Genomic DNA, 25,151 nt, shown 5'->3' with positions numbered 1-25,151 from the left:
GGGGACTCCTGGATAAAGGAGATTTCTGCTGATCCTCTCAGCCCAGACGAAATCCCTTCAGAACTCAACTTTGCCCGACGTGTTTGGAAGCTGACTGGCCCCTCGTGCACACTAGTTGGAAGGCTCCTTGTCGTTGACCGTTTGCCAAGAGAGTGTTGTGTGCCCTGTGAGATAAATATACTTAATGACTAAATAGAAAATACTTTATCTGGTTATGTATTTTATATCCAGGAATATACATTCTATTCAGGAACACACACACACACACACACACACACACACACACACACACACACACTGGAAAAGTCCTTCATTCCTCAGAACACACATGTCCACAGCCCTGGAGAACCTGTCTTCTCACCACTGTATCTCCTGCCCAATGAGGTGCCGTATTTCCCACCGAGTCTTTACCACTTCTCCGACATTCTCAGTTCTTGATCTCGCTCCTCAGCAGCCCTGGGGGTCTCCTCCTGTGCAGTTGCCAGAAAGCACGGGGCTGATACAGGGGAAAACAAAACGCAGCTTGGTGATTGTGCCGGGCAAATGAGAGCGCAAGATACAGCCTCTGACATGACCTCAGGCCCCCATCCTCGCCCCCACTCCCACCCCCTGCTGCATCATGCCTCTAACCTGTGCTGTTTGGTTCCAGGAGCTCGTGTGAATGCCAAGGACAACATGTGGCTGACCCCGCTGCACCGAGCCGTGGCCTCCAGGAGTGAGGTGAGTGGCTGCCTGGTGCCATCTACCACCTTCAGTCCCTGGAGAGAGAAACATTCTCTGTTGAAGTAGGGATTCTCACTGATGAGCTAAAGGCTTTTGCTTCTCATGCAAGAGGGTTACTTACCAGCAATGAACAGCTGTTGATTTGAGTGCCAGCTGCATGGCAGGCACAAGGCTGGAGGTGACTGGGGTGGTCCGGGGCGGGCCCCATGGTCCTTGACTTCAGGGAGCTCTCAGTCTGGACGGGGAGGCACGCAGGTAAGTGGATCAGTATGACATCAGAACCGAATGGAGGAGGAAGCAAAGAACTGCTTGAATAGAGAACGTCTTCCAAGAAGACACATGTCCACAGCCCTGGAGAACCTGTCTTCTCACTACTGTGTCTCCTGCCCAATGAGGTGCCATATTTCCAACCCAGTCTTTACCACTTCTCCGACATTCTGCAAAGCAACAGGTTACGCAAAGAAAATATGTATTTGAGTGTGTTTGTGTCGGGGGGGCGGGGGGCTATATTCTTAAATAGGCAATACTTCTAAAAATATTTTAGCACAGATCATTTTGGTCTGTTTTTGTAAATAAAGTTTTATTGAAACAGCCTCATTCCCTTGAGTTGGGAGTGTCCCTACTCATCCTCGAAGGACTGGCTCAGCCAGGCATCTCTTCTTGGAAGACGTTCTCTATTCAAGCAGTTCTTTGCTTCCTCCTCCATTCGGTTCTGATGCCATACTGATCCACTTACCTGCGTGCCTCCCCGTCCAGACTGAGAGCTCCCTGAAGTCAAGGACCATGGGGCCCGCCCCGGGCCACCCCAGTCACCCCCAGCCCTGTGCAATGTGAAATGCATTTCTAAGTTTTTCTTTAAAAGACGTACCTCTTGAAGATAATATCTCATTCCCCTAGTCTTACTCAAAAAACAAACATATTTTGTGACTTTTAGAAAACAAATTCCTATTGATTTCACTGGTCTTATCTCCAAAAAGTATGAATTTGTGAAATGTTCTTGTCTATTTTGTTTTGTCAGTCTATCCTCAATTTACATACTACTTAACGCAGAGCAAGAATTAGTACCAGTGCAATAAAATAACGCACAAGGCAAAGGTATTCAAGTGACAGTAGGTCTTGTTATTTTGCTCTGAATGTGTGAAAAGCATCCTTTACCAGCAGTTTTTACACCAGTTCTTGGAGATGATTATCTTCAATCTTTTTGGCCATATATCTGCAAAACTTTCCCAGCATGCATCTTCAAAATGTGCATCTCACTTATTTATAAATTATATACTGAACTGCTGTCGTATTTCCAGGCACCATAGACTCAGGGGGAGGCTCCTCATTTATCAGATCTCCCATGACCCAGGGAGATAATAGGCTTCTGAAGGCTTTCCTGTTTTGGCCAAGCTCCTGTCAGATCTGATGAAATCTGTCATTACTTTACCTTGTAATGTAGGCGATAGGAAGCTTTACCCGGAGTGGAAGTGTCAGCTCCGTAGCTTCCACATTGTTCATGCGGGTTCCTTGCATATACCTGGCTTCGTTTAGGATGCTCTTCGTTTAAGGGCACATCTCACAACCTGTAAATGGACGTGGCAGGCCCTTCTCTGTGCCTTTGGGTGCACTCCCAGCGAATGAAAGGAGCCGGGGCCACCCCACCCCCTCAGGACTGTGGAAGCCCCCCTCTTCCCTGAGGGCATCCCCAATACTGTGAGGCCAGATCTTCTGCAGAGCTGACTGAGGGCACAGCGCCAACCCAGAAGTTAAATGCCAGCTGAAATGCTTTCCTTTTTAAAGAAAAATACAAGTGAAGGTTCCAATATTTTCTTCCCACATCACAACGAATTAGTTGCCTGTGCGTCTACTTAAACCTCCATATTTATGAGAACAAAGTTGATTAAAAAAAAATACCATTTTTTAAATTTAAATTTTAATGCTTTATTGTGATTGAGCTTCTCTTTTGCTTATTTTTTGTGCACTCGGCTAGTTTTTAGGATAGAACCTACCGGGGCACTATTTCTCTCAACCCTCCATAGTTCTAGCCATGTTTCGCACAGCACGGTGTGTGAGCACAATGGGTACGCATGTTTTGCGCTGAAATGGGCCCAAGGACTATTTAGCAATCATTATTTTATTGTCTGCCCTGCTGAGGATGGGTGGCAGATATATTTCCTCCCCTTTTTGGTAATCTTAACAAAGTGCTTGCTTGGGCCTGTCAGCTTATTGCCCTTTATTTATAGCATCTAAGTGGAGTTACACCACTTCTTTAAACTAGATTCTCCAATCTGCAAAGTTAGTTTCTTTTACCAGCTCTCATTCTACTCAGTTAGCCATTCCCTTCCACATGTACTGATTTATGGAACATTCTTTTTATTTTATCATTTATGTCCCTGATGAAAGTATTCATCTTGAGAGTTCGAATTGTCTTCTATCGGGGGCACTTTTATATACTTGCATGATAACGTAGCCCGCTCACTCCAGGCCTGTGGGGATCAGGGTGGGCAGAGGTGAGCCCTTGGCCCATGAAGGTGGCAGGAGTATGGGACTGATGGCTTTCACTGGCTCATGGGTGACAGATTGATAAGATGTCCATACAGGAGCTCCATTAACTGCCCCAAAGATGTCTCTGGAAATAAAGAGAAGCAACCACAGCCCATCGCCTTCCCAGAGAAGCTGCATCATTCACTTGATTCAGCAGAGGCGTCGCAGTCCTGGCTGCGTAACCAGGTCCCCAGGGAGGTCACAGAGAGCCCGAGGCCGGCTAGACCCTCGGGGTGGGACCAGGCATCTATTTTTAAGGCCTCCCCAGGCGGTTTCATGCACAACAAGGTAGAGGTGTAGTTCAAGGGGCAAACAAGCTGACGAGGTCAATAGAAGGAAAGTGAAAAGTGGGAGGCGCAGGAAAGGTGAAGGGACTCAATAGTAGAAGAGAAACCACCCCTTTGTAACATGGAAGAGGCTGGAAAAACACTTGTGTAGCTTCAGGTTGAGATGGTAACAGACATCCTCTTTGCTTCACTGCTTATCAGTCACAGAGTGGGGGTTACGATGTTGGCCGAGAGCACTGAAGATTTACAAATCGATCCAAGAATGTCTGAAGGGCTTGGAGGCCTTGGGCTTTGGAAGGGGGAGACTGATCGACAAACACCTCTAACCTCAGATGATCTTGGAGGGCCTTTTGGCCGAAGGATATTTCGCCCCGATGTGCACACTTGCACATGCGTGCCCTCATTTGGCCAAAAACACCTGCTACCTTATAAGGAAACCTTATACTCAGAAGGTTTATTTGGTGTTGGAGCTGTGCCAGGGCCCTTGGCTAACAGACGTACAGGGAGTCTGTTTTGATCTGCTCCACTCTGGATCTTTATCTCGCATTCGCTTTGCTTGTCACAGGAGAACATCCCTGTGAAGCCAGCCGCGAGGGCAGGAGCCACCCCTCTCTGTAGCTTGGGGTCTGGTGAAACCGCTCACACCCAAGGAGTATTGATCGGGCATCTGTCCGTGACCCCTGCGCACTCTGCTTTGCTTGTAGGAGGCAGTGCAAGTATTGATTAAGCACTCGGCTGATGTCAACGCGAGGGACAAGAACTGGCAGACCCCGCTGCACGTCGCCGCCGCCAACAAGGCCGTGAGGTGTGCAGAAGTGATCATTCCCCTGCTGAGCAGCGTCAACGTCTCCGACCGCGGCGGCCGCACGGCCCTGCACCACGCCGCTCTCAACGGCCACGTGGAGGTGGGCGTCCTCACCCCTGGGAGCAAGGGTCCTCCCTCCCGCTCTCTCAGCCCGGATGGAACCATCTGCCACCTGTGTCCTCTCTCTCTCTTCACAGTGGAACCTAATATTACTGCTGAGACCTTTACGGAATGTGGTCATAATATTTGTACACAAAACCACAGGCATTTATATCCATTTTTATTTACCTATTTTTAAGTATATTTTTATTGATTTCAGAGAGGAAGGGAGAGAGATAGAAACATCAATGATAAGAGAGAATCATTGATCGGCTGCCTCCTGCATGCCCCACACTGGGGATCGAGCATGTGTCTTGACTGGGAATGGAACTGTGACGTCCTGGTTCATAGGTCGACGCTCAACCACTGAGGCATGCTGGCCAGGCTATATCCATTTTTAAATTTGGAGCCACAGCGAATTGAAAAAGTAGCCATTACCTGAGTTTTTTTCTCCTGATACACATGCTGCCGGGTTTGAACTCTGCTTGAACTCTGATCTCTGACCGGCCTGGCCTTCCACTTGGCGCAGCTCCCCTGCAGGCGGCGAGGGGCCCTCCCCCGTCCACAGTGCACACAGGACCTTACTCTTGGCTTATCTTGCAGATGGTCAACCTACTCCTGGCCAAAGGGGCAAACATCAACGCCTTTGACAAGAAGGACCGGCGGGCCCTGCACTGGGCAGCGTACATGGGTAAGTGGTCCATGGATGGAAGGCAAGTGCATGTGACCTTCATGAGGGAAGCCAGGGGTCTCTCACTGACCACACAGGTTCTTTCTCGGGCAAGTCTGACCTCTTTTTCTGCTTGGGATTCAGCTGGATTGAGATTTGGTCTGTTTTCCTGGCAGGCGTCGAACACTCTAGTTGGGCAGTTGCTTTGCCAGAGATTTATTTCTCCCACAGGGAGGAGGCATGCATCATAGCCTGGACCCCACTGAGTGCGCTTCAATCTGGATTGGAAAGCTGCACAAATGGTGCTTCTTTTAACTTGTTGTGGAAGCAAGATAAGGTGTTTACAGAGAAAGCGGCCTGGCTAGCAAAGCAAGGATGTAAATGCCATTTGTCTTTTTATTTATAAATATTTTTGAAAGAACCAGAAAGGAAGGATGGATAGACACCCCCGCCCCCCCCCCCCCCCCCCCGCCCCGGCTGCTGTGTAGGTTGAGGTGGCCGGAGTCACCGTGGATTGTCCTGCTTCTCCATGTCCCGCAAAGCTGGGGCTTGTAGTCCTCGCTTCTGCCAGCTCGGCCGGGGAGGTGGGGGGGAGAAGGTACATTTCTCTGTTTTTCTTTTTCACTTCTGTTGGCCCAAATACCACTGACAAAAGATAGACCAAGAATAGAGTTTATTCTCGGTGTGGTCCTGTGGGAAACGGAGGTCCTTCCCTTGTGTTTCTGATTGGAGAACATCCTGCAATTAGAAAGCAGACAAGATTCTACTGGCACCAAGTTCTAACCCACTTGAAGGCCCACTCCCAGGAGATGATGTTGGTAAATTATGGGAGATCTACACAATGGACACTGCGCAGTAACGGCAGTGATGATGTTGTTGTATTTATTAACATAGGAGGGTCCTCTGATGTGCCAACTGAAAACAGATCACAACACAGTGTGAATACTATGACCCCATTAAAAAAATCTATACAACAAAAACAACCTGGTGTATGATGCACTGAAATGTTCGTTGATCATCTCCAGGGATTAGTGATTGTAGGTGATTTTGGTTTCCTTTTAATACTGCTTGGCTTTTCTGAATCTTCTTAAGCATACAGGCCTTTTATCTCATAAAAAAAACAGCAACATTAATTGTGGGGAGAAAAGATGCCGGGGTCCAACCCCAGCAGGTCCAGGGGTTCCCAAAGGCGTAGACGGAGTCGGCGAAGAAGGACACAGAGACAGTGTTCAGTTGATCAGCAGCCTAGCCAGGATCTCCAGCCAAGTTCTGGTCTGGATCTCCAGAGAGGTTCTGCTTAGGATCTCCATCCAGGTTCTGTGTCCATGTTCTCTTGCTAGGTTCTCCAGGTTCTCCAGCCAGGTTCTGTAGCCATGTTCCCTCGCTAGGTTCTCCAGGCAGGTTCAGTAGCCATGTTCCCTCGCTAGGTTCTCCAGCCAGGTTCTGTCCAGGTTCTCCAGCCAGGTTCAGTCACCAGGTTCTAGTCAGGTTCTCTTGCCCATTTCTGTAGTCAGGTTCAGTTCAGGATCTTTTGCCATGTTCTCTCGCTAGGTTCTGTCTCTAGGTTCTGAGGCCAGTTTCTGTCCAGGATCTTTTGCCATGTTCTCTCCAGCGAAGTTCTTCTGTCTCTAGAGAACGTTCTGTGCCTAGGTTCTGTCTCTCTTGGTTCCGTATTCTAAGTTCTGTCTCTAGCTGTCTTATTACATCTGTATTTATACCAGTTGATTCAATCCTATCAATCTCTATTACAAAGGTTAGGGCGTTTCTTATCTTCATTCCAGGGAGTAAAGATTATGTAGCTTAAGCATGATTGTTCGTAGTTAAAGTGATTAATTACCCACCTGGCACTAGTTAAGAGGTTTTATTCCCTCCCTAACTTCAGGGGAAAATCCCTACCTGGGGAAACAACCTTTCTCAGAGACCTTGGTTAAAACACATAGTGCCAAGAAGGTAAGCAAACATATTAAGAACCGTATGCCATATGCCAGGTCCCTTGAAACAGCAAGCATGGAAAGGCTCCCAGCAAAAAGAAGGTGGGTTGGAGCAGGGATGAAATAAAGGATGTGCTCTTGGGTCTGAATGAATCTCTGGGCTTGGACACCAGAATCCTGACTTTGTGAGCCTATCATGTGCAGATAAGGTGAGCTGAGTTGGCTGAGCGGATTGGATGGCCCTGTGGGGCTGGAGCCGGTGGGCATTTGCCAGGCCGACCTTTAGGCAGAGCACACAGTAGGCTGGTGTGGGATGGCACTCAGACACCCGGGGCTTCCAGTCTGTTCCTTGCTGATGTGCAGCTAGAGCATGTGTGTAGAATTGCTTTGAAGAAGTAAAGTCGTCATTATGTGTGTCATCAGGATTCAAATAGGAAAATACATAGTTGATGATCTGTAGGAAATAAAGGACAAACCAGGACGAAAGACAGCACCACTAGTCTTTCTATATACAACTCCTGGGGAAAAAGAGTCAAATATTAATAAAACAAGCCATGACCAAACTCACTCACTCTCTCTCTCTCTCTCTCTCTCTCTCTCTCTCTCTCTCTCTCTCTCTCTCTCTCTCTCTCTCTCTCTCTCTCTCTCTCACACACACACACACACATCTCTTTCTCTGCCACACTCAGGCACACACCTCTCTCTCTCATACACCCCTCTCTTTTCACACACACACACACACACACACACACACACACACACACACACACATTTTAGATAAGACAGTACTCATCTACCCTTCAGTTATCAACCATGTTTACAGCGATGACCCCGAAACATCGAACCATCTTCAGCCACAAAATAAAGGTCAAAAGCATTTAACATATTATATGTAGTGACATAGGGAACAGAGAGAAATATTCTAGATAATATGCCAACAGGGGTTAAAACTAGGATTTTCTGTTTAGCCAATAATTCACGAGAATACTTTTAAGTGAAACCATATGAAATTGCCATTTCTGTGCCACCCCCAAACACACACACACACACACACACACACACACACACACACACACAAATGGTCAAACAGCAGCAATTTCATATAATTTAAAAGTTAATCTGGAGTCATCCTGATTAATTGATTTTTTTCTTTCATTAATTTTTTTTCAAACCAAATTGCCACTGTTGGGCCTTTCAGTGAGGCATGGCAATTGGTTTCAAAAGCATTGCTTTCATTTTAACATAATGCTTGAAGGTTGTGGTACTAACACGTTATAGGACCTTGTTCTTACTCAGTATTTATTGACGAACAGGCATCTCTCCTACTAGATCTTGCAGAAAAGCCTCCCGTAGGAATCATCTGTTTCTCCCTACCCCCCACCTACATAAAGCCGGACACATATAACAGGTGGCGCGGTCCATTTTTGCTAATTTTTTGCGCAAATGGCAGCGTTCAGTAAAATTACGATAACTTTAGTTTACGTATTTATACGTTACCCGCATTCTACCACTAGTCTATAAAAAACGTATTAATACGTGTCCCGTGCTCTACTACACTGGTAGAACGTATAAATACGTAAAACGTGTAAACACGTTTCCCGCGTACAATGTGTTAAGTATTTCCATGAACCAGCTTTTTATAAAGAGCTCAGCCAAATGCTGATGGCGATGAGAGCTCACAGGGGTCACTGAGGTGGCACGAGTCCTCAAGTCGTCCCGTAAAGCTTAACCATGTCTCTGCTGCTTGCTCTGTGAAGGCCACCTGGACGTGGTGGCGCTGCTCATGGACCACGGCGCCGAAGCGACCTGCAAGGACAAGAAGGGCTACACCCCCCTGCACGCCGCAGCCTCCAACGGACAGATCAACGTTGTCAAACATCTCCTCAACCTGGGGGTGGAGGTGAGCCACCACCATGCACCACCCTGCGTGTATTTGGGGGCTTTCTGTTGTTCTGAAGTGATTTGTGGGTTTTCTTTTGTTCTGAAATTAAACTCTGCTTGCATTTTATTTTTATTTATTCATTTATGAGAGAGAGAAAGGAAAGTGGGAGGAGGGGCTGGAGAAGGAAGGAGAAGGAGAGAGAGAAAAACATCGAAACATTGATTGGTTATTCTACCCATTTATCTATGCACTAGAGGCCCAGTGCATGAAATTCGTGCACGGGGGGGGGGGGGATGCTGGAGAACCCCTCAGCCTGGATTACAAGAGGGCACAGGCCTGGATGCGGGAGGTTGGCCAGCTGGGGAGGGACTGTGGGAGGGCTCCAGAGTGTGTCCGGCCCGTCTCGCTCAGTCCTGATCAGCCAGACCCCAGCAGCAAGCTAATCTACTGGTCAGAGCATCTTCCTCCTGGTGGTCACATCAGCACACATCATAGCAACTGGTCAAACGGTCGACTGTCTGCCCCCTGGTGGTCAGTGCATGTCATAGTGAGCGGTTGAGTGACTTTAGCATATCATTCGCATATTACGCTTTGGTTGGTTGAATGGCCTACCAGATGACCGGACACTTAGCATATTAGGCTTTTATTATTTAGGATTGGTTAATCCTTGTATGTGCCCTGACGGGGGATGGAACCCACAACTTTGGCGTATCAGGAAAATGCTCTAATCAACTGAGCTACCCGTCCAGGACTAAATCCTGTTTCCATTTTAATTCAAGAGGAAAAATACCCTTCTTACTAGTACCCTGTCTTTGAGTTTCAATGGGCAACTAACTGATGGAGGGCAATGGGGACATCTAATTACCAGAAAACCAGAAACAGACTAACTTTCTGTGTCACAATAGATAGTGAAATAGTTTTATATGTATAAAATACACATTAACCACTCAATTTTAAAGACTGGCTAGGACTCCCCATCCCACCTTCGGAATCTGGCCTTCTACCTGGTGGCTTACGAGCAGAAATGAGGGAGTGGCAGGGACAGCAGCAGAAGGGTTCAGTGCTGAGCTGAAGAGGTCAGCCCAGCCCCTGCAGGTAGCAGAGCAGGGAAGGAAAACCAAGTTGCAAAACTGAGACCCTGAGGGTGAAACCCAGCAATCGGGGCAGGAAGACAGAGCCATGGACTTACCCAGGCCAGCTTCATGGTCCTGCTATAGGATATGGCCTTGTGAGGTGTTAGGCGGCAGCCACACCCAGGGTGGCTTCTGAGCCCGACTTCTGAGCTCCAGCTCCACAGCACCTTCCTGTGCACCTTCCACCCTTTGCTTCAGGTTCACTGTGAGTTTCAGACTTTTTTCTTCTTCTTTTTAAAAATACTATTATTGATTTCAGAGAGGAAGGAGAGGGAGAGAGAGAGAGATAGAAACATCAGTGATGAGAGAGAATCATTGATTAGCTACCTTCTACACACCCCACATTAGTGATCGAACCCACAACCCGGGCATGTGCCCTGACTGGGAATCGAACCGTGACCTTCTTGGTTCATAGGTTGACTCTCAACCACTGAGCCACGCCAGCCAGCCAGGCTTCTTTCTCACTCCCCTGATTCACTTCTCCTCTGGCATTCCAGGCAGCTTTGCCCTTCACTTGTTAATCCCTTCCATAGCCCACAACTGTCTGTCCTCAAGTTGAAACCTCTCACTCACTCTTCCTCCCCAGTTCACTGTCTGTCTTTCTGATGCTCTTTACCTCCAGTGACAAGCATGTCCAGGATGACCACGATGGGGCAGGAGTAAGCGCTGAACAATTACATTGACAGATGGACGTTTTCTTTCTCTGGCACAGCCGTTAGCTTTTTTTGTGGGAAATGGGGTGAATTGGCTGTGGGGATTTTAACCCTCTGTCCCGCACTCATTTCCAGATCGATGAAATCAACGTCTATGGGAACACGGCGCTCCACCTGGCCTGCTACAACGGGCAGGACGCTGTAGTCAACGAGCTGACTGACTACGGTGCTAACGTGAACCAGCCCAACAACAGTGGCTTCACCCCTTTGCATTTTGCTGCTGCCTCCACCCACGGTGCTTTGTGTCTTGAGCTATTAGTCAACAACGGGGCGGATGTTAACATCCAGGTATGGCACTCTTAGTGTCTCTCTCTCCCTCTCTCTCCTTCTCCCTCTCTCTTCCTCCCTCCCTCCCTCTAAAATCAATTATAAAAGGAAAAAGAAAGAGTTAGGGAAAAGGAAGGAAGTGGAGGGGAGTGTAGAGTCTTCGTGAAGCAAAGCAGGTAATAACGGAAAAGTAGAATAGATGAAGAGAATTTCAGAGTTCTAGATCTTGTAAACAGAGACCATCCAAGGTCCTAAGTGGAGGTAAGAGGAAGGTCTTTGGGGGCATTGAAGAGATCGAGGAACTGTAGCCCAAGGTGGGGGAGAGTCATCGTGTGGGAGTGTGGGGTTGAAGTCGGAGAGTGTGCTGGTGGGAGGCTAACAGGTGGCCAGACCTTCAATGTCCCTAGGCTTGTGGACATTGCCATCCTGGTGTCTGAGGGACATCCTTAAAGCCTCCAAAGAAAGAAAAAGTATTGAAATTAAATGAAGTTTCTCTTTTCACCAACCTCCATTCAATTAATCCAAAGGTTTGCAATCACCTCTGTAAACATGTGACTGATGTTTACTCAGTGTGCTTATCCCGGGGCTAGAAGGACACACCTACCTACTGCTCCCAGGTCCCTGACAGTGGCAATTCCCATTGGACAGTTCCCATTGGCTTCAGCTGTGAATGGAGTATCGGTGTATGGCAGCCTTCTCTTCCCCATAGAACGGACCTGGAGGCATAGTTATTAGATTCAATATTAACTTGTCCTGTGGACTGCTAATCATCAGTAGAATATAGGAAATAGCATTTTAAAAACCTGAGACTTGGGTTTATGTGTTCTCAAACCTATGCCAGTGGGATTTTGAATTAAATCTAGCCTTTCCCCTCAATCTCCTACATCCACTCTGTCTACATCCTCTTGGTTTCCTCATTCTCTCGGGTCCCCCTTTGCTATTCCAGATGGCTTCTGGGATCATAGATCATCTGACAGTTCCGTGGAGCCATTTTGTCTGACTCTGGAGGTAGCCTTCTAATTGAAGTGGTTATCTCTCTCTACCACGTTGCTCCCTGGCTTTTGAAAGTGTTTGTAGATTGCAAGACAGTTTGTATTTGTTTAGATTTTCTAAAGCTTGAGGGAAATCACATATTGAAATATGGCCAATACCCACCCACATGTTCACTTTGTTTTCCTCCATCCTCACAAAACACTAAAAGCAATGTCTTCATGGGCAATGGCAAGAATGTTGAAAGAGGAGGAAGGATATGTGCCCTGTGTGCATTTGACAATCCCTCATTTTGCTTAGATTGACCGTGGCTTTGACCTTGTAATATTAGTTTATTTGTGATAAAATAATAAAGACATAATACTTCATACGGCAATCCATCAAAGGTTCATACAGCAATCCATCAAAGGTTCATACAGCAATCCATCAAAGGTTCATACAGCAATCCATCGAAGGTTCATACAGCAATCCATCGAAGGTTCATACAGCAATCCATCGAAGGTTCATACAGCAATCCATCTAAGGTTCATACAGCAATCCATCGAAGGTTCATACAGAATCCATCGAAGGTTCATACAGCAATCCATCGAAGGTTCATACAGCAATCCATCGAAGGTTCATACAGCAATCCATCGAAGGTTCATACAGCAATCCATCGAAGGTTCATACAGCAATCCATCGAAGGTTCATACAGCAATCCATCGAAGGTTCATACAGCAATCCATCGAAGGTTCATACAGCAATCCATCGAAGGTTCTTCCATTGACTTAGGAAGCCCATGGGAGTTTCTGGCTCTATCTGGCCCCCTCCCCGTGCCAGTGTTGTGCTCTAGAGGCGCTATTGGCCTTTAGTAGGACACGGAGCTGGTGATTCTGGGAGGCAGCATATATACCACAAAGAGCACAAAGCCTGCAGGTTCCCGGGGAGGAGAATGTCTGTGTGTTTAGGGAAGGTTTTGTGAGGAGTTGGAGGATGAGGAAGGGCGGCATTAGGAGCGGAAGAAGAGAATGAACAGATTTCTGAGGAAAAGGGTCAAGAAGAGAGAAACACTCCCTTAGGCCAAGGATCAATCTTCCTCAGATGGTGCTGAATTCTGCCCCGAGAGAGTATTCATATTTGTCATAAAATATCCTTAATCCTCAATTCGTTTTTCTTCATGATTTATGACTGCCCTCTGAGCCAGTAGAAGAGCTGTTTGCTTAATGAAATAAATCCCCCAAATAAAATTTTCCGAGCCCTCAATCTGATGGGAAAATGCATCTGGAAATCGGAGGGAGCCTAGACATTAAGAATAAGATTTGGAAAAGCAAAGCTGTGAATAAACAGGAACTGCTCATGACCTCTCCTTCGAGCATGCAGGGGTCTTTCATCTCGGAAGTTCTCAGAACATTAGCAGCCACAGCCAGCCCCCATGTGCACCATGTCTCAGGCAGGGCCCCTCCTCTCAGCCCGAGGACTCCGAGTTCCAGCTCGCAAGGCCAGCTACAAAGTAGTGTCCTTTTGACCTTCATGGGTGGTCAAGGGCTTTTTGAAGTTCATGCCATATGAACAGAACTGCCCTAAAGTGACTTGTAATGCTTCCTGTCACCTCCCCGCCCCCCTGCCACCCATCTCCCTGTGAGAAAAGGAGTCAGCAACGGCCTGGACTCAGTGGTAGACGAACCCAGGCAAAGATCGACAAGGATAAACCTGAATGGGCATCACCGCTGACCATCACGTTGTCCTTCGGGTTTTCCTGACCTTGGTCGGTCAGCCTGTTTATTTGTCCCTTTACCAAAGGCACACACACGCCAAGGGAGAGGCGGGTGTGGCGCTGCTGTCCCTGAAATGGACCCTCTTGGTAGACGACACTCTGCAGGCCCATTGCTTCTGCTCCGGCTCACTGGCCGCAGTTTGCTTGGTGACCACCAGATTTGGGGGGGGGGGGGGGAGGGAGGACGCCTCGGGGAAGACTTTAAGCTGTTCTCTAGGCGTGGAAAAGTGCTCAGTTAAATATGTACAAAGATACCATCTAAACACGGAAATACCCATGGCTTTATGTGTTTAATGAATCATGAATTAGTTATGTTTTCATATTAAATTTAAGAGACAATATTAGAGCAAAATTTAAAGAAATAGCGCCACCTAGGGACAAGTTCATGTCAGTCTGCAACTTCTGTTCTCTCCCTAGGCATCTTGGACTGTCGTCATGTTTTTATGAGGGGTGCAGGGGGGTGTTTTAAATCCTTATTCCCAAGTGGTTCCCAGGGGTTCGGTGCTTTAAACTGGCTGCACCTCCGACAGAGGGCCCAGGCTCTGGAGTCGGAGAGCTTTGGGGAGCCTCCTGGGCTGCGCACGCGTGGTCGGGGTGGCCACATATCCTCACTGTCCTGATGGCTGCTGCTTGTCCTCTAAAAATCCCCTCTCAGGAAGCCTTCCGGTGGACTTCCCTCTCTTTTCCTCAGCCCTTTCTGACTCGGGTGACACTGCTGCGAGGCGGGGAAAGGGCTATCAGTTCTTTTTCTGCGGCTGCCTGCGAACTGTCACCGCCAGGCCAGGCAGCTCCCACTCTGATGCGCTCCTCCCGTGGCCCAGCCTGTGCGTAGCTCCCTGCTTCCTTTCTGAGGAACAGACGTCAACTCCTCTGGTCAAGCCTGTGGTTCTGCGAGTGGTTCCAGCCCACCGTGGGAAGCAGGGTGCTCTGCAGGTCACAAGTGGGGCTCCCGTCGCCCCGATTCCGGCTCGGCAGGCCTGGGTTTGGGCACAGAATTCACATTGATCACAGGCAACCCGATGATCAGGCGCAGGCAGTCCTCGGTTCACTCTGATGAGAAACACTTCCTTAAGTAATGATTTGTCTTCTGCTGTAGAATTTTTTAAACCAAGAGCCATTTTAAAGGAACAGTATACGGGATGCATCACTAAAATGAACTTGCCTTTTAGAAACCACATATTTTAACCTCAGGCTTAAGAAGAGTGTTTGCCCTGAGACTTAGAAAAATAAAATTACATAGTGTGTTTATTATTATCATCATTATTATTATTACAATACTTGAATGAAAGAAGGCATTCTGTTGAGGATACCTTTGGTCTAAAATAACTAATAATTTGGGGGAGGATGTTACTATTTTAAGAAATTCTATGAATGACTATTTCTTAATTAAATGTGTGGGATTTGGGGATTTGGTGTAATGATGATCAGTATATAGATTCTGTGCATTTTTTATGTTTTGGCTTAACCTGTGTCAGGAAATCCCATCACTTATATCCTGAACAATGAAGAGGTGTATGAATTCAGTACACCAGTTTCCAGGTGAAGGGTAAAGGGGCAGTTGGCTGGACAGTTGCATGCCTCGATGCTGTGAATTCAGCCTTTCTCTTTTGCAGCAGTCAGAAGAGTTTTCCTCTGGAGTTGGAAGGGAGGGATGGTGGAGGATTCTAGGTTCGTCCTGAGAGTTGCAGTGATTTATAGCAGTTTGGGCTATGCCAGGTCACTCAGGGCCAAGCGAGGTAACACACTGTTTGTCTTTTTTCTTTGTTTTTCATGGACTATAGACAAAAGTTGGAGAAAAAAAAAGTCCTTGGAGAAAACTTCCTTCAACTAGTAGGTTATAAGAGATGAAAACATTTTGGAGGATTTATTCCATTTGAAACAGAGTCGTTTAAAAACTGTCAGTATAACTAGACATTTTGCATTTCTTCTCTAAAATAGTCACTTCTCCCGGCTTCTTTACGATGTGATGTTATGCAGCAACTTGAGGTATAACATACACTTTATCACTCGCTTTCAAAATTATCTTTTGCCACTTGTCATTTTTTTATTATACTTAAAAAAAATTTAAATGGACATTGTCAGGACATCACCAGCAGTGTCCGTAGGGATGTCTCGGACCCATGCCCCTGGTCCACTGTTTCTCTCTCCCTTCTGTTTCAGAGTAAAGATGGCAAAAGCCCGCTGCACATGACAGCTGTCCACGGCAGGTTCACACGCTCGCAGACCCTCATTCAGAACGGTAAGAGGCCTCTTCCGCACTCTCCTATTTGAACAGTTTTCTGGTCCCATGAGATGGGCCGTCAGTCATCTGAACGTGAAAGGTGATGCTCTTTTAGAGTTCATTGCGCTCGGATTTGCAGTTTCCTTTGATGTGCTCTGCTAAAAGCTCTTCCTCAGACGTCACAGCGCCAGCCAGCTCAGGAGGGACGACATAAAGCCACTAAGTTTCACAGTCCGTTCCCAGTCAAAGAGCATGTGAGTTCTGAAACTAGACATGATACTAGTATACATACCTCCATAGGCTCAAGATCCTGCACTTTTACTCAAAAACTGATACAAATAAGTACTATACATTTCCTAGCAGGAAGTCGGAGCTATTTTCAAGTTTCAGAATTCACCATCGTCCCCTAGGGTGAACCGCATTGGGCTGCTTGGGCAAAGGTAGCTAACTAACGATGAGGTGACCCGGGAAAAAAGCAGGTGAGTATGTGATATGAAGAATCCTACCAATCCCGTGCTTGATAGAGGCCTTGGGAAGTCACATGATCAAGCAATCTCCCAGGCTTACAGCAGCAGCCTACGTGAGCCAATGGGCTGGCTCCACAGCCAGAGTACCTGGGAGGGTCGCTTCACATTGTGGGTGGAGGCCAGCACCTGAGTGGGTTGACCTTCACAGCCCAAGTCTGTTATCTTAGCAAATCTTAGAGACAACTGAAAAAAAAACACACCAAAACCACGACCCCCCCCCACCCCCCCAACGGGGCTAGTCCAGATTTTAGCTCACGTTCCGGGTGAACCCCGCAGCTCCTCGGCTATCTTTAGCTGACCCACATTTCTCCTTCTCGCAGCTCTGGCATCAGTTTTCTTGGACCTAGTTTTCTCTCACCTGTCAGGACTTTGATGACATGCACTTGAATTATTCGTGGCACTGAGTTAGAGCGTAGGCACTCAGGTCGTAAAACCAAACCGTCGTTTGACATTTGGACGGAAGACCAGCCAGGGAAATGATGCTTAGAAAGCAGAATACCTGCAGCAAAGCAAAGGACATGTCTAGCATTTCAGGGAGACGGTCGGGGAAAGGCCGTCCTAACCAGTCCCCCCTGAGCCCGGGGAGGGAAAATGAAGATTAACGGCACACACTCACTCTTTGTAATTGACAAACGTGGCCTTGGACATTCGCTCCAGTGAGAGGACCGCGCTGGTGGTTTTATTCTGCTGGGCGTGGACAGGGGAGGTGGCAGGACCCTCGTGTCTCTCTTTTGATCAGTTTCCTTGCCCCACTGCATTTCTCAGAAGCAGTGTCCCCTGCCTTAAAAAATAAACAAAACTAGGGAGAAATTTGGTATAGTTTATTTTTTAAAAATTAATTCAAATGAACTGGGCCTTAGCTCTGTGGCATAAAAGTTTTGTTCCCTGTTAGAGCCACTTCAAGCACCAGTGACCAGACCAGACCAGAGAGAGTAGTTTCTCACCTTGTAAGCTCTGCCCTCCTCATGTGCATCCTGTGGGCCAGATGTACGGGCCTTCTCCTTTGAGTCCTGGCCAGACCCATCTGCCCTCTGCTATGCTAGTTGCTTACAACAGCCCTCCTGGCGGGTGGGGCACGGGGGCACTGCGTTGACTTCTCCAAAAGCCATCCCTGAGGACCTGAAGACTTCCACGCACTCTTTGCACATCCTTGCTAGATGTCTGAGTTGGGACGAGACCTGAAAGGGACCCCATTTCTTGTCCTCTGTGACCAAGGAGCTTTGTTTCAGAGCCTGTCTCATTCTTGGCTGGCTGCCATCTTGCTTGTGCATTGAATGGGGTCCAGAGGTCTCAAATGATGGGGACTTAGGGGTTAGAATATGTAGTCCATCCTATATAATAAAAGGCTAATATGCAAATCAACCAAACAGTGAAACAACCAGTCACTATGATGCACACTGACCACCAGGGGGCAGACACTCAATGCAGGAGCTGCCCCCTGGTGGTCAGTGTGCTCCCATAGCGGGAGCTCTGCTCAGCCAGAAGCCCTGAGCTGAGCTCACAGCTGACAAGCTTAGCAGTGGTGGCGGGAGCCTCTCCCGCCTCCGCAGCAGCACTAAGGATGTCTGACTGCCGGCTTTGGCCCGCTCCCTCTGAGGAGCAGGCCTAAGCCAGCAGTCAGACATCCCCCAAGGGCTCCTGGACTGCGAGAGGGCAGAGGCCGGGTTGAGGGAACTCAGCGAGTGCATGAATTTTGTGCACCAGGCCTAGTTATATATAATTCCAAAGCTACCTTTGGTCTAGTGTTCACACTGTGCTGGGCGCTTGGCTTAGATGTGCACACAAATCCTTTCAACCACCCCATGAGGAAGAGCTCCATTTCAAAGATGGGGAAATTGAGGCAGAGAGGGCATGGCTTTTGCTGGGATATTTGGCAGGTACGTGAAGGCACAGAGATTGGAACTGAGGCAGTCTAACATCAGAGACTGAATTTAAAAAATATATATTTTTTTCTTATTGATTTCAGAGAAGAAGGGAGAGGGAGAGAAAGAGATGGAAACATCAATGAGAGAGAGCCATTGATCGGCGGCCTCCTGCATGCCCCCCACTGGGCACGTGCCCTGACCGAGAATTGAACTGTGACCTCCTGCTTCATAGGTTGACCCTCAACTACTGAGCCACGCTGGCCGGGCCAGAGACTGAATTTTTAACCACTGTACTTACGTGTTTTCTGGATAAACAAGGACATTAAAGTTGTTTTTGACTTGAATTATATTTAGTCCAGGAGTCGCTTACATTTGGAGTGAGCTGTCCTTGAGATAGGATGATCTCATTCTCCTCCCAGCTGAGAATTCTTTGCGTTCATCCCCCACGTGAGAACTGCGAGTGCTTCCATTTGACATTTTACAGAGTGTCCTCAGGGAGGAGAATAAGCAGCTCTGTTCTTCCCTTCGGTCGGTTGGCTTCCTTCTGGGAAAGTACGGAGGCTCTCACCCTCACACCCGCAGGGCCAGTGTGCGCCTCCGAGGGGTCACTGGGCCAGGGGGCCAGGGGGCCCGGGCGCCGGCCCACGTGGGGACAGTGCTGGCTCCTGGACCTGCAAGCAGGCTGCGAGGAGCATGCTGTGTGTGTTTGTGGTTCTGTTCAGTCACTCTGGGGTTGGACTTCCTATGGCATTTCTCTGCTCTCTAGTCAGGGTTATTTCTTCTTTATAATCACTTTGTTTTTCCAGAATTATCCAGCTTCGGTAAGACAGCCATTGATATTTTTAGTTGGTTAGCAAGACAGCCTCTGATGTTCAGTCGCAGTTTGTTGTCTGAAGCTCTGTCGTCACAAGCAGAGGGGGAAGGACCTGAACGAAACCCGCCAGGGAATCAGGAGGCGCTGAGTCCAGCCGCTGGCCCCAGGCAGCTGCTCAGACGCCTCTCAGGAGGTTGCAAAAGTTCAAAGCAGCTGTTTTCTTCAGGAAGCTGTACAAATACATGGAGTTTGAAAAGCAAGAGTCAAATGCTGGGCTAGGATGAGTCACCGTGAGGTTTTTGACCGTTTGGCTCACAGTTCTGAGGCAGCTTGGTGAGCTGAGCGTGCTTGCGTGTGCGATGGAACTAGCTTCAGATGAGTGCGCGAGTGCATTCTTCTAAACTCAGATGCTTTTTTCCTCACTAACGACCCAGGACAGATGACCAGGGTGTAACTTGCAACCTTTAAGTGAATAGCAAAGGCATTTAATTTGCATTCCAAGAACATCTTAAAGGTCTTCAGGTAGAAATGGAAAGGTCTGGGTGAATGGAAAATGGAAATTCATTCATCTAGAGGACCTATTTTATTATAAACATTTCTGGATAACAACTACCCAAATTATGTTTTCTTGAAATGTGCTTTATTTTATTTTTTAATTGTATTTTAAATGACAATAAAAGCGTGTGTGGAAGTATCTATGTTTTTACAGTTTTAAATGGACTTATTAAATGATAGCACAACAACCGGAGGAAACTTTATCGACTCGGCCTCTCTTTCCCCCCTTTTCAATATGTTTCACTCTTCTTTCTTCTACCCAGTTTTTGGCATCGTTGAGGCTGGTAAACGTGCAGCTCTCACATTTGGTGAGAAAGGTTTGCCGGCTCTTGGCTGTGAAGGACCTGAGTGGCTCAGTGTGTGTTCAGGGTGAGGTTTCTCTGCAGTCTGGGGGCCTGCCCCCCTCATCTCCCCGGCCAGCTCCAGGAGTAGACCTTCCAGGCCGATCTCTGTAGGCCGTTCTTAGACAAGTACATGTACCAGGATTGCTCTGAGATATCCATGGAGACCAGCTGGCTGCCTGTCCCCAAGATTACATCATGTCATAAAAATGATTGGTCTAAGTTGGATGCTTCTAAATTTGGATCATAGTAAACAATCTGTTAAGTCCCTAGAAGATCCTATCTAATTTTATTTTCTTATTTTAACTGATTATAAAATTAGGACATGCTCATTGTCAAAGTTAAATCACAAGATTGCCCATGATATTCACCAATATGTCTCCCCACCGCCATCCCAAGAATTTCTATTGACATTTTGGTGACACTTCCAGATTTTTCTCTGTATTTAAGAATGTATATGTATGCACAGTATAAAGATATATAATCACTACTTTTATTTTTACAGAAATGATTATACTTGATATGAATAACTGGTTTTTAAAAATAAGTACTGTACCACAGTTAGAAAGATTTGATGTGCAGATATTTTCACGTTGATTTCTTTATTGCCAGGATGTGGGTAAAGCCTTTCTAACTACAACTTAAAATCTAAGTACAATGAAAGATTGGTACATTACAAAAATATTTTTTAAGGTGACACACCAAAGACAAATGAAATTCCAGGGGGAAAATGTTTGCAACATGTATTACTGATAAATGGGTAATCTCTTAAATATTTTAAGAGCCCTGAAAATCAAGGGATAAAAGAACCCCCTTATACACACACACACACACACACACACACACACACACACACACACAGACTTAGAAAAATGGGCAAAAGGCAATGACAAATAGTTCATAGGAAAAGATAAACAAATGGTTCTTCAATATATGACTAGATGCTCAACTTTCCTGATAAGAGAAATTCAAGTGAAAACTACACTGAGCTGCCAGTTCTCACCCATCACATGACAGTACTCATAGCTTGACAAGGCTGTGGGATAAAGGCACACATACCTTGCTGCAGAAATTGCAAAATTGCATAGGGCCTAACGAGGCAAATTTAGCAAATCTAACAAAACCACACTTTCTTTTACCCTGTGACCTAGAAATCCCCTTTCTAGGAATTTACCCGGATGATATACCCAACAAATACGAAGCCATAGGTTATTCACTACAGCATTCTTGATACTAGCAAGAATAATATTTACAACCTAAATGCTCATCCATATGAGACTGGGGCAGTGAACTGGTACATCCGGGCAATGGAAACCTTAAAGCTATACAGAGACGAGGAAGATCCCTAAGAAGTGGTCTCTAGAGGTGAATTCCAGGAGGTATTAAGTGAAAAGGAAAAGAGCCGCGTGTGAAAGAGCCTGGTGCTTATTTTTGCAGAGAAACACAGGAAACATAAACCCAAACCAGCGCAGGTGATTTCTACAGGATGTGGTTGAGGATGAAGTGGAAGGGATGGAAGTGAGAGTGGGGCTTTGTAAAAATCGAACTGTGACTTTTGAAACATGCACTAAGTACGCTGTTGTGCATTCATCCATTTTTAGAACTTTCTCAGATGCGCCATCCAGTAATGGAATAACTTGACCTTACGTGTCTGCTGAGGAGATGGAGTGGGGGATGCGCATCAACTCGGGGGTGTTCTTGACACAATGTGTAGCCTGAATCTAGTAATAAGGAAATCATCAGGCAATTCCAGAATGCAACACTCTACAGGACGCCTGGTTTGGCCTCCCAAAGTATCAGTGACACAAGAGACTAAAAAATAAATAAAAGGCAAGAAGATTTTTGTAGATTAAAGGAAAATAAAGAGGCAGGACAACCAAATGCTGTCAGAATTTTAGATTGGATCCTGGAATTTTTAAAATCGCTTTTAAGCACATTTTCGGTATAATTGGAGAAATTGGAACATGCGTTGTTTATTACATAAAATTATATCAGTGTTAAATTTCTTGGGTATATGATGGAATTATGGATATGTAGGAACGTGTCTTTGTTCTTAGTGGTGAAATGTCACATGTCTCACTGATTTTTAAGTGGTTCCTCAAATACATGAAAAAACAGGCTAATCATATTGACATATACGTATATAAAAAGCGGAAAAAGAAATGTAGTAAAAGAAAAAGTTGGGGGAAAAGACAAAATACAAAGGAAATACTGTCTTATTGTGGACTGCAGATGATGAATGTGATAGTGTTTAAAAATACATTTTCAGTTCAGTTCGTGCTTTTACTTATTTTACTCATCGCATTTTAAATTAGACAATCAAACTACACAAATATTTTCCTGAACGCTCTATTCGCCCTGGCTCTTTAGCTTTAGCGTAAGGCCTGCGTCGATCTTCGCTTCAGCAGGTACAGTGGAAAATGAGTACGTCTTCAGAATTACATTGATTATATTGTCCCTTCAGAGCAGGGATCTGATTGTAAGATGTTAGGTCCTCATATGACAATATGGAAAGCTTTTTCAGAAGCATTTCTAACAGACCTCCCTCCATGCAGCTTTGCTAATCCCCCTCCTTCAGATGGAAAAGTCTTCCTCTCCTTCGGGGGAGAGATGCACAGAGTAGGGAAGAAATCAACATCTGATCACCACGGGTGACTGGCAGAGAAGGCAGCATCAGATCAGCCTGGGTCCTTACGTTATCTCCTGTGTTAAAAAATCTTTTCCAGGAGGAGAAATCGACTGCGTGGATAAGGATGGCAACACTCCTCTCCACGTGGCTGCGAGATACGGCCACGAGCTTTTGATTAACACCCTAATCACCAGCGGAGCGGACACGGCCAAGTAGGTGACTGCCAAATGCGGTGGAATGATTGCCACGCGTGGAAATACTGCCAAAGGGGTTCTGCCGTGCGGTAGATAGGCCCGTTTATCCAGCTTCAGGTGGATCTGTACCGTTATGCTAAGGACAAATTAAATTTGAATGAAATTAAGTGACTTTTAATGACAGATGTAAGGAAGAACCAAATTAATTTTTTCAGCCACATCAATAAGAGGCCTATTCCAGTGGTTTTAATTAAGGAGACTTGAGCTTCATTCCTAACTTTGCATTGTAATACTCTGCTGTTCTCTCCCATGTTCCATGTCAGTTCAGCAGGGAAAATGAATCATACGTGGGCAAATTTAGAATTTACTCAGGATGCTTGCTTAATCTTAATTATGTATTATAGGGTCCAATTGAGTAAATGTGCTACATAGGGAGGGGGAGCTGACCTCATTTCACACTTCACTTCAAACAGGGATGTATAGGGCATCTGGACCAGCTGGCACAAGGCCAGGCGCTGTGGGGAATTTCAGAAGTTACCTGGTTGGTACCTTCAAGGAGGTCATGACTGTGTTGGAGGCCCAAGGCCTGCCCAAGACAAAGAACCATGCAAGTTAGCATATAATGAAGTTCCAAATGAAGCAGCACGTAGGTGGCAAGATGTTTGGTGTAGACAGTATGTCCCTAGAGTACGGACAGGAAGTGGAGAGCGCCCGTGTGGCCCACTGCTCAGAACAGCGTTCAGGCGATGAGGTTTAGGTAGGCAGAGGTGGCAGACCCCAAGCGGAGAGGAACGCAGGAACAAAAGATGAAAAGGGTACAGTTCTGGCAAGAGTTTGGGCTCAAAGAGTGTGTGTGGGGATGCCATGCTCTGCCCAGAGGCAGCGCCATGTCCCAGGTGGGGCCCAGGCTGTCACTGCCCAGGCTCCAGGCCAAGCTGCTTTGCTTGTGAGCTGTGTGGCCTTGAGCCCATTGCTCAATCTCTCTGTGCTTTGGTTGCTTCATTTGAAAAGTGGGAGTAATAATAGTAATTACCCATTGGTTTGTTTATAAGGATGAAAGGACTTAATTACTAGTAAAGCTCTCTGGAATAGGTTAAGAGCTGTATGGATTATATACGTACATCTGCTAAGGTTATGAAACAAGATAATCCATGTTATTCGTGCTTATCACAAAATAAGCTATCATTAAATGTTGACTATTATTTGTTAGTAATATGTAGTAGAACCAGATTACAGAGATACTTGAATCAAGAGTGTAGCCTTGATCACAGAGACCGTGGGTAACAATAACAATTTTCAGGGGCAGAACAATATGAGGGCAGCGTATTGTTAGGAATCTTATTTTACTTGACAATTTTGTACAACAGGATAAAAAGCCTTGCTTGAGCATGAGCCAAATGTAAATGGCCTGGGGAGGTGGGGTGGGTTTCAGAACAGTTACCTGCTTGATGATATCCCGAATGCTGCTGCAGTTAAGACAGAACAAGAAGTGAGCACAGTCGGTCAGGAGGAAGAGAAATGAAAACCCTAGAGATAAGCACCCCAAACCTAAAAAAGTTAGAGAAGAAAACCAAAGGGCTCTGACACCCCATAAAGGGACACGAGCCCTGAGTCCAACTTCAGACCGTGCTCTAGAGCTCAGAGAGGTAAGAAAGAGTGACGCCATGATCTTTATTTTCTGGACGAGAGAACTGCTTTGTCCTTGCTGAAGACCAAACAACCAGCAAGTAGCAAGACTAAACTCAAACTCAAAGTTTCTGACCCCATCCTCTCCCTTAACCGCATTTGGGTATTTCTAACATCATTCGCTCACTATAATTCACTTAATATAGATTCATGTTGCTATGAAAAAAGCTCCTAGATTTATTGAATTTCGAGTCCCTTCTGCAGTTGCCTTGGCGGGGCCAGACCAAATGATTTTGCGGGCCCCGTTCCCCACCCCCGACTAAGGGAAGGTTCTAGAAAAGACTAGATGTGGGAGGGATAGCCATGTCTCTCTGATGCCAAGGCGAACACTTGAAAGAATTGATATTCCAATGGTGCAGAAGTCCTTTGCTCATTCCGGAGAGCCGTCTGCAAATTGTTCTGGCCTCATTTATCCTGAAGTAACTGGGTAGGAGACGCCAGCTTACAGCTGAATTAGAAATAGCTAATACAAATGCGTTCCATTAATTTTATGTCTGGTCAAATAAATGGAGCCACTTAGCTGGAATTGGTCTCCTCTTT

General features: G+C 46.4%; 1 protein-coding gene across 6 annotated transcripts in view; it reads left to right on the top strand.

The window, feature by feature from the left end:
* Nucleotides 1–25,151, top strand: part of ANKRD44 (ankyrin repeat domain 44) — a 232,764-nt gene that overhangs the window by 131,199 nt on the left and 76,414 nt on the right. For all 6 annotated transcript variants that reach the window (XR_004969308.1, XM_036319340.1, XM_036319341.1 and 3 more), the window contains 7 exons: nt 650–720; nt 4,241–4,441; nt 5,044–5,131; nt 8,799–8,941; nt 10,845–11,057; nt 15,940–16,018; nt 22,829–22,943. Coding sequence is in view for 5 of the 6 variants with exons in the window: in XM_036319340.1 (XP_036175233.1) it covers nt 650–720; nt 4,241–4,441; nt 5,044–5,131; nt 8,799–8,941; nt 10,845–11,057; nt 15,940–16,018; nt 22,829–22,943 (910 nt within the window). In the remaining variant the exon portion in view is untranslated. The remainder of the gene's footprint in view (nt 1–649; nt 721–4,240; nt 4,442–5,043; nt 5,132–8,798; nt 8,942–10,844; nt 11,058–15,939; nt 16,019–22,828; nt 22,944–25,151) is intronic.

Source organism: Myotis myotis, unplaced genomic scaffold, assembly GCF_014108235.1.
Source record: "Myotis myotis isolate mMyoMyo1 unplaced genomic scaffold, mMyoMyo1.p scaffold_m19_p_8, whole genome shotgun sequence".
NCBI classification, from domain to species: domain Eukaryota; kingdom Metazoa; phylum Chordata; class Mammalia; order Chiroptera; family Vespertilionidae; genus Myotis; species Myotis myotis.
Note: the sequence above shows the minus strand (reverse complement) of the source record. Positions and strands in the feature narration are given on the sequence as shown.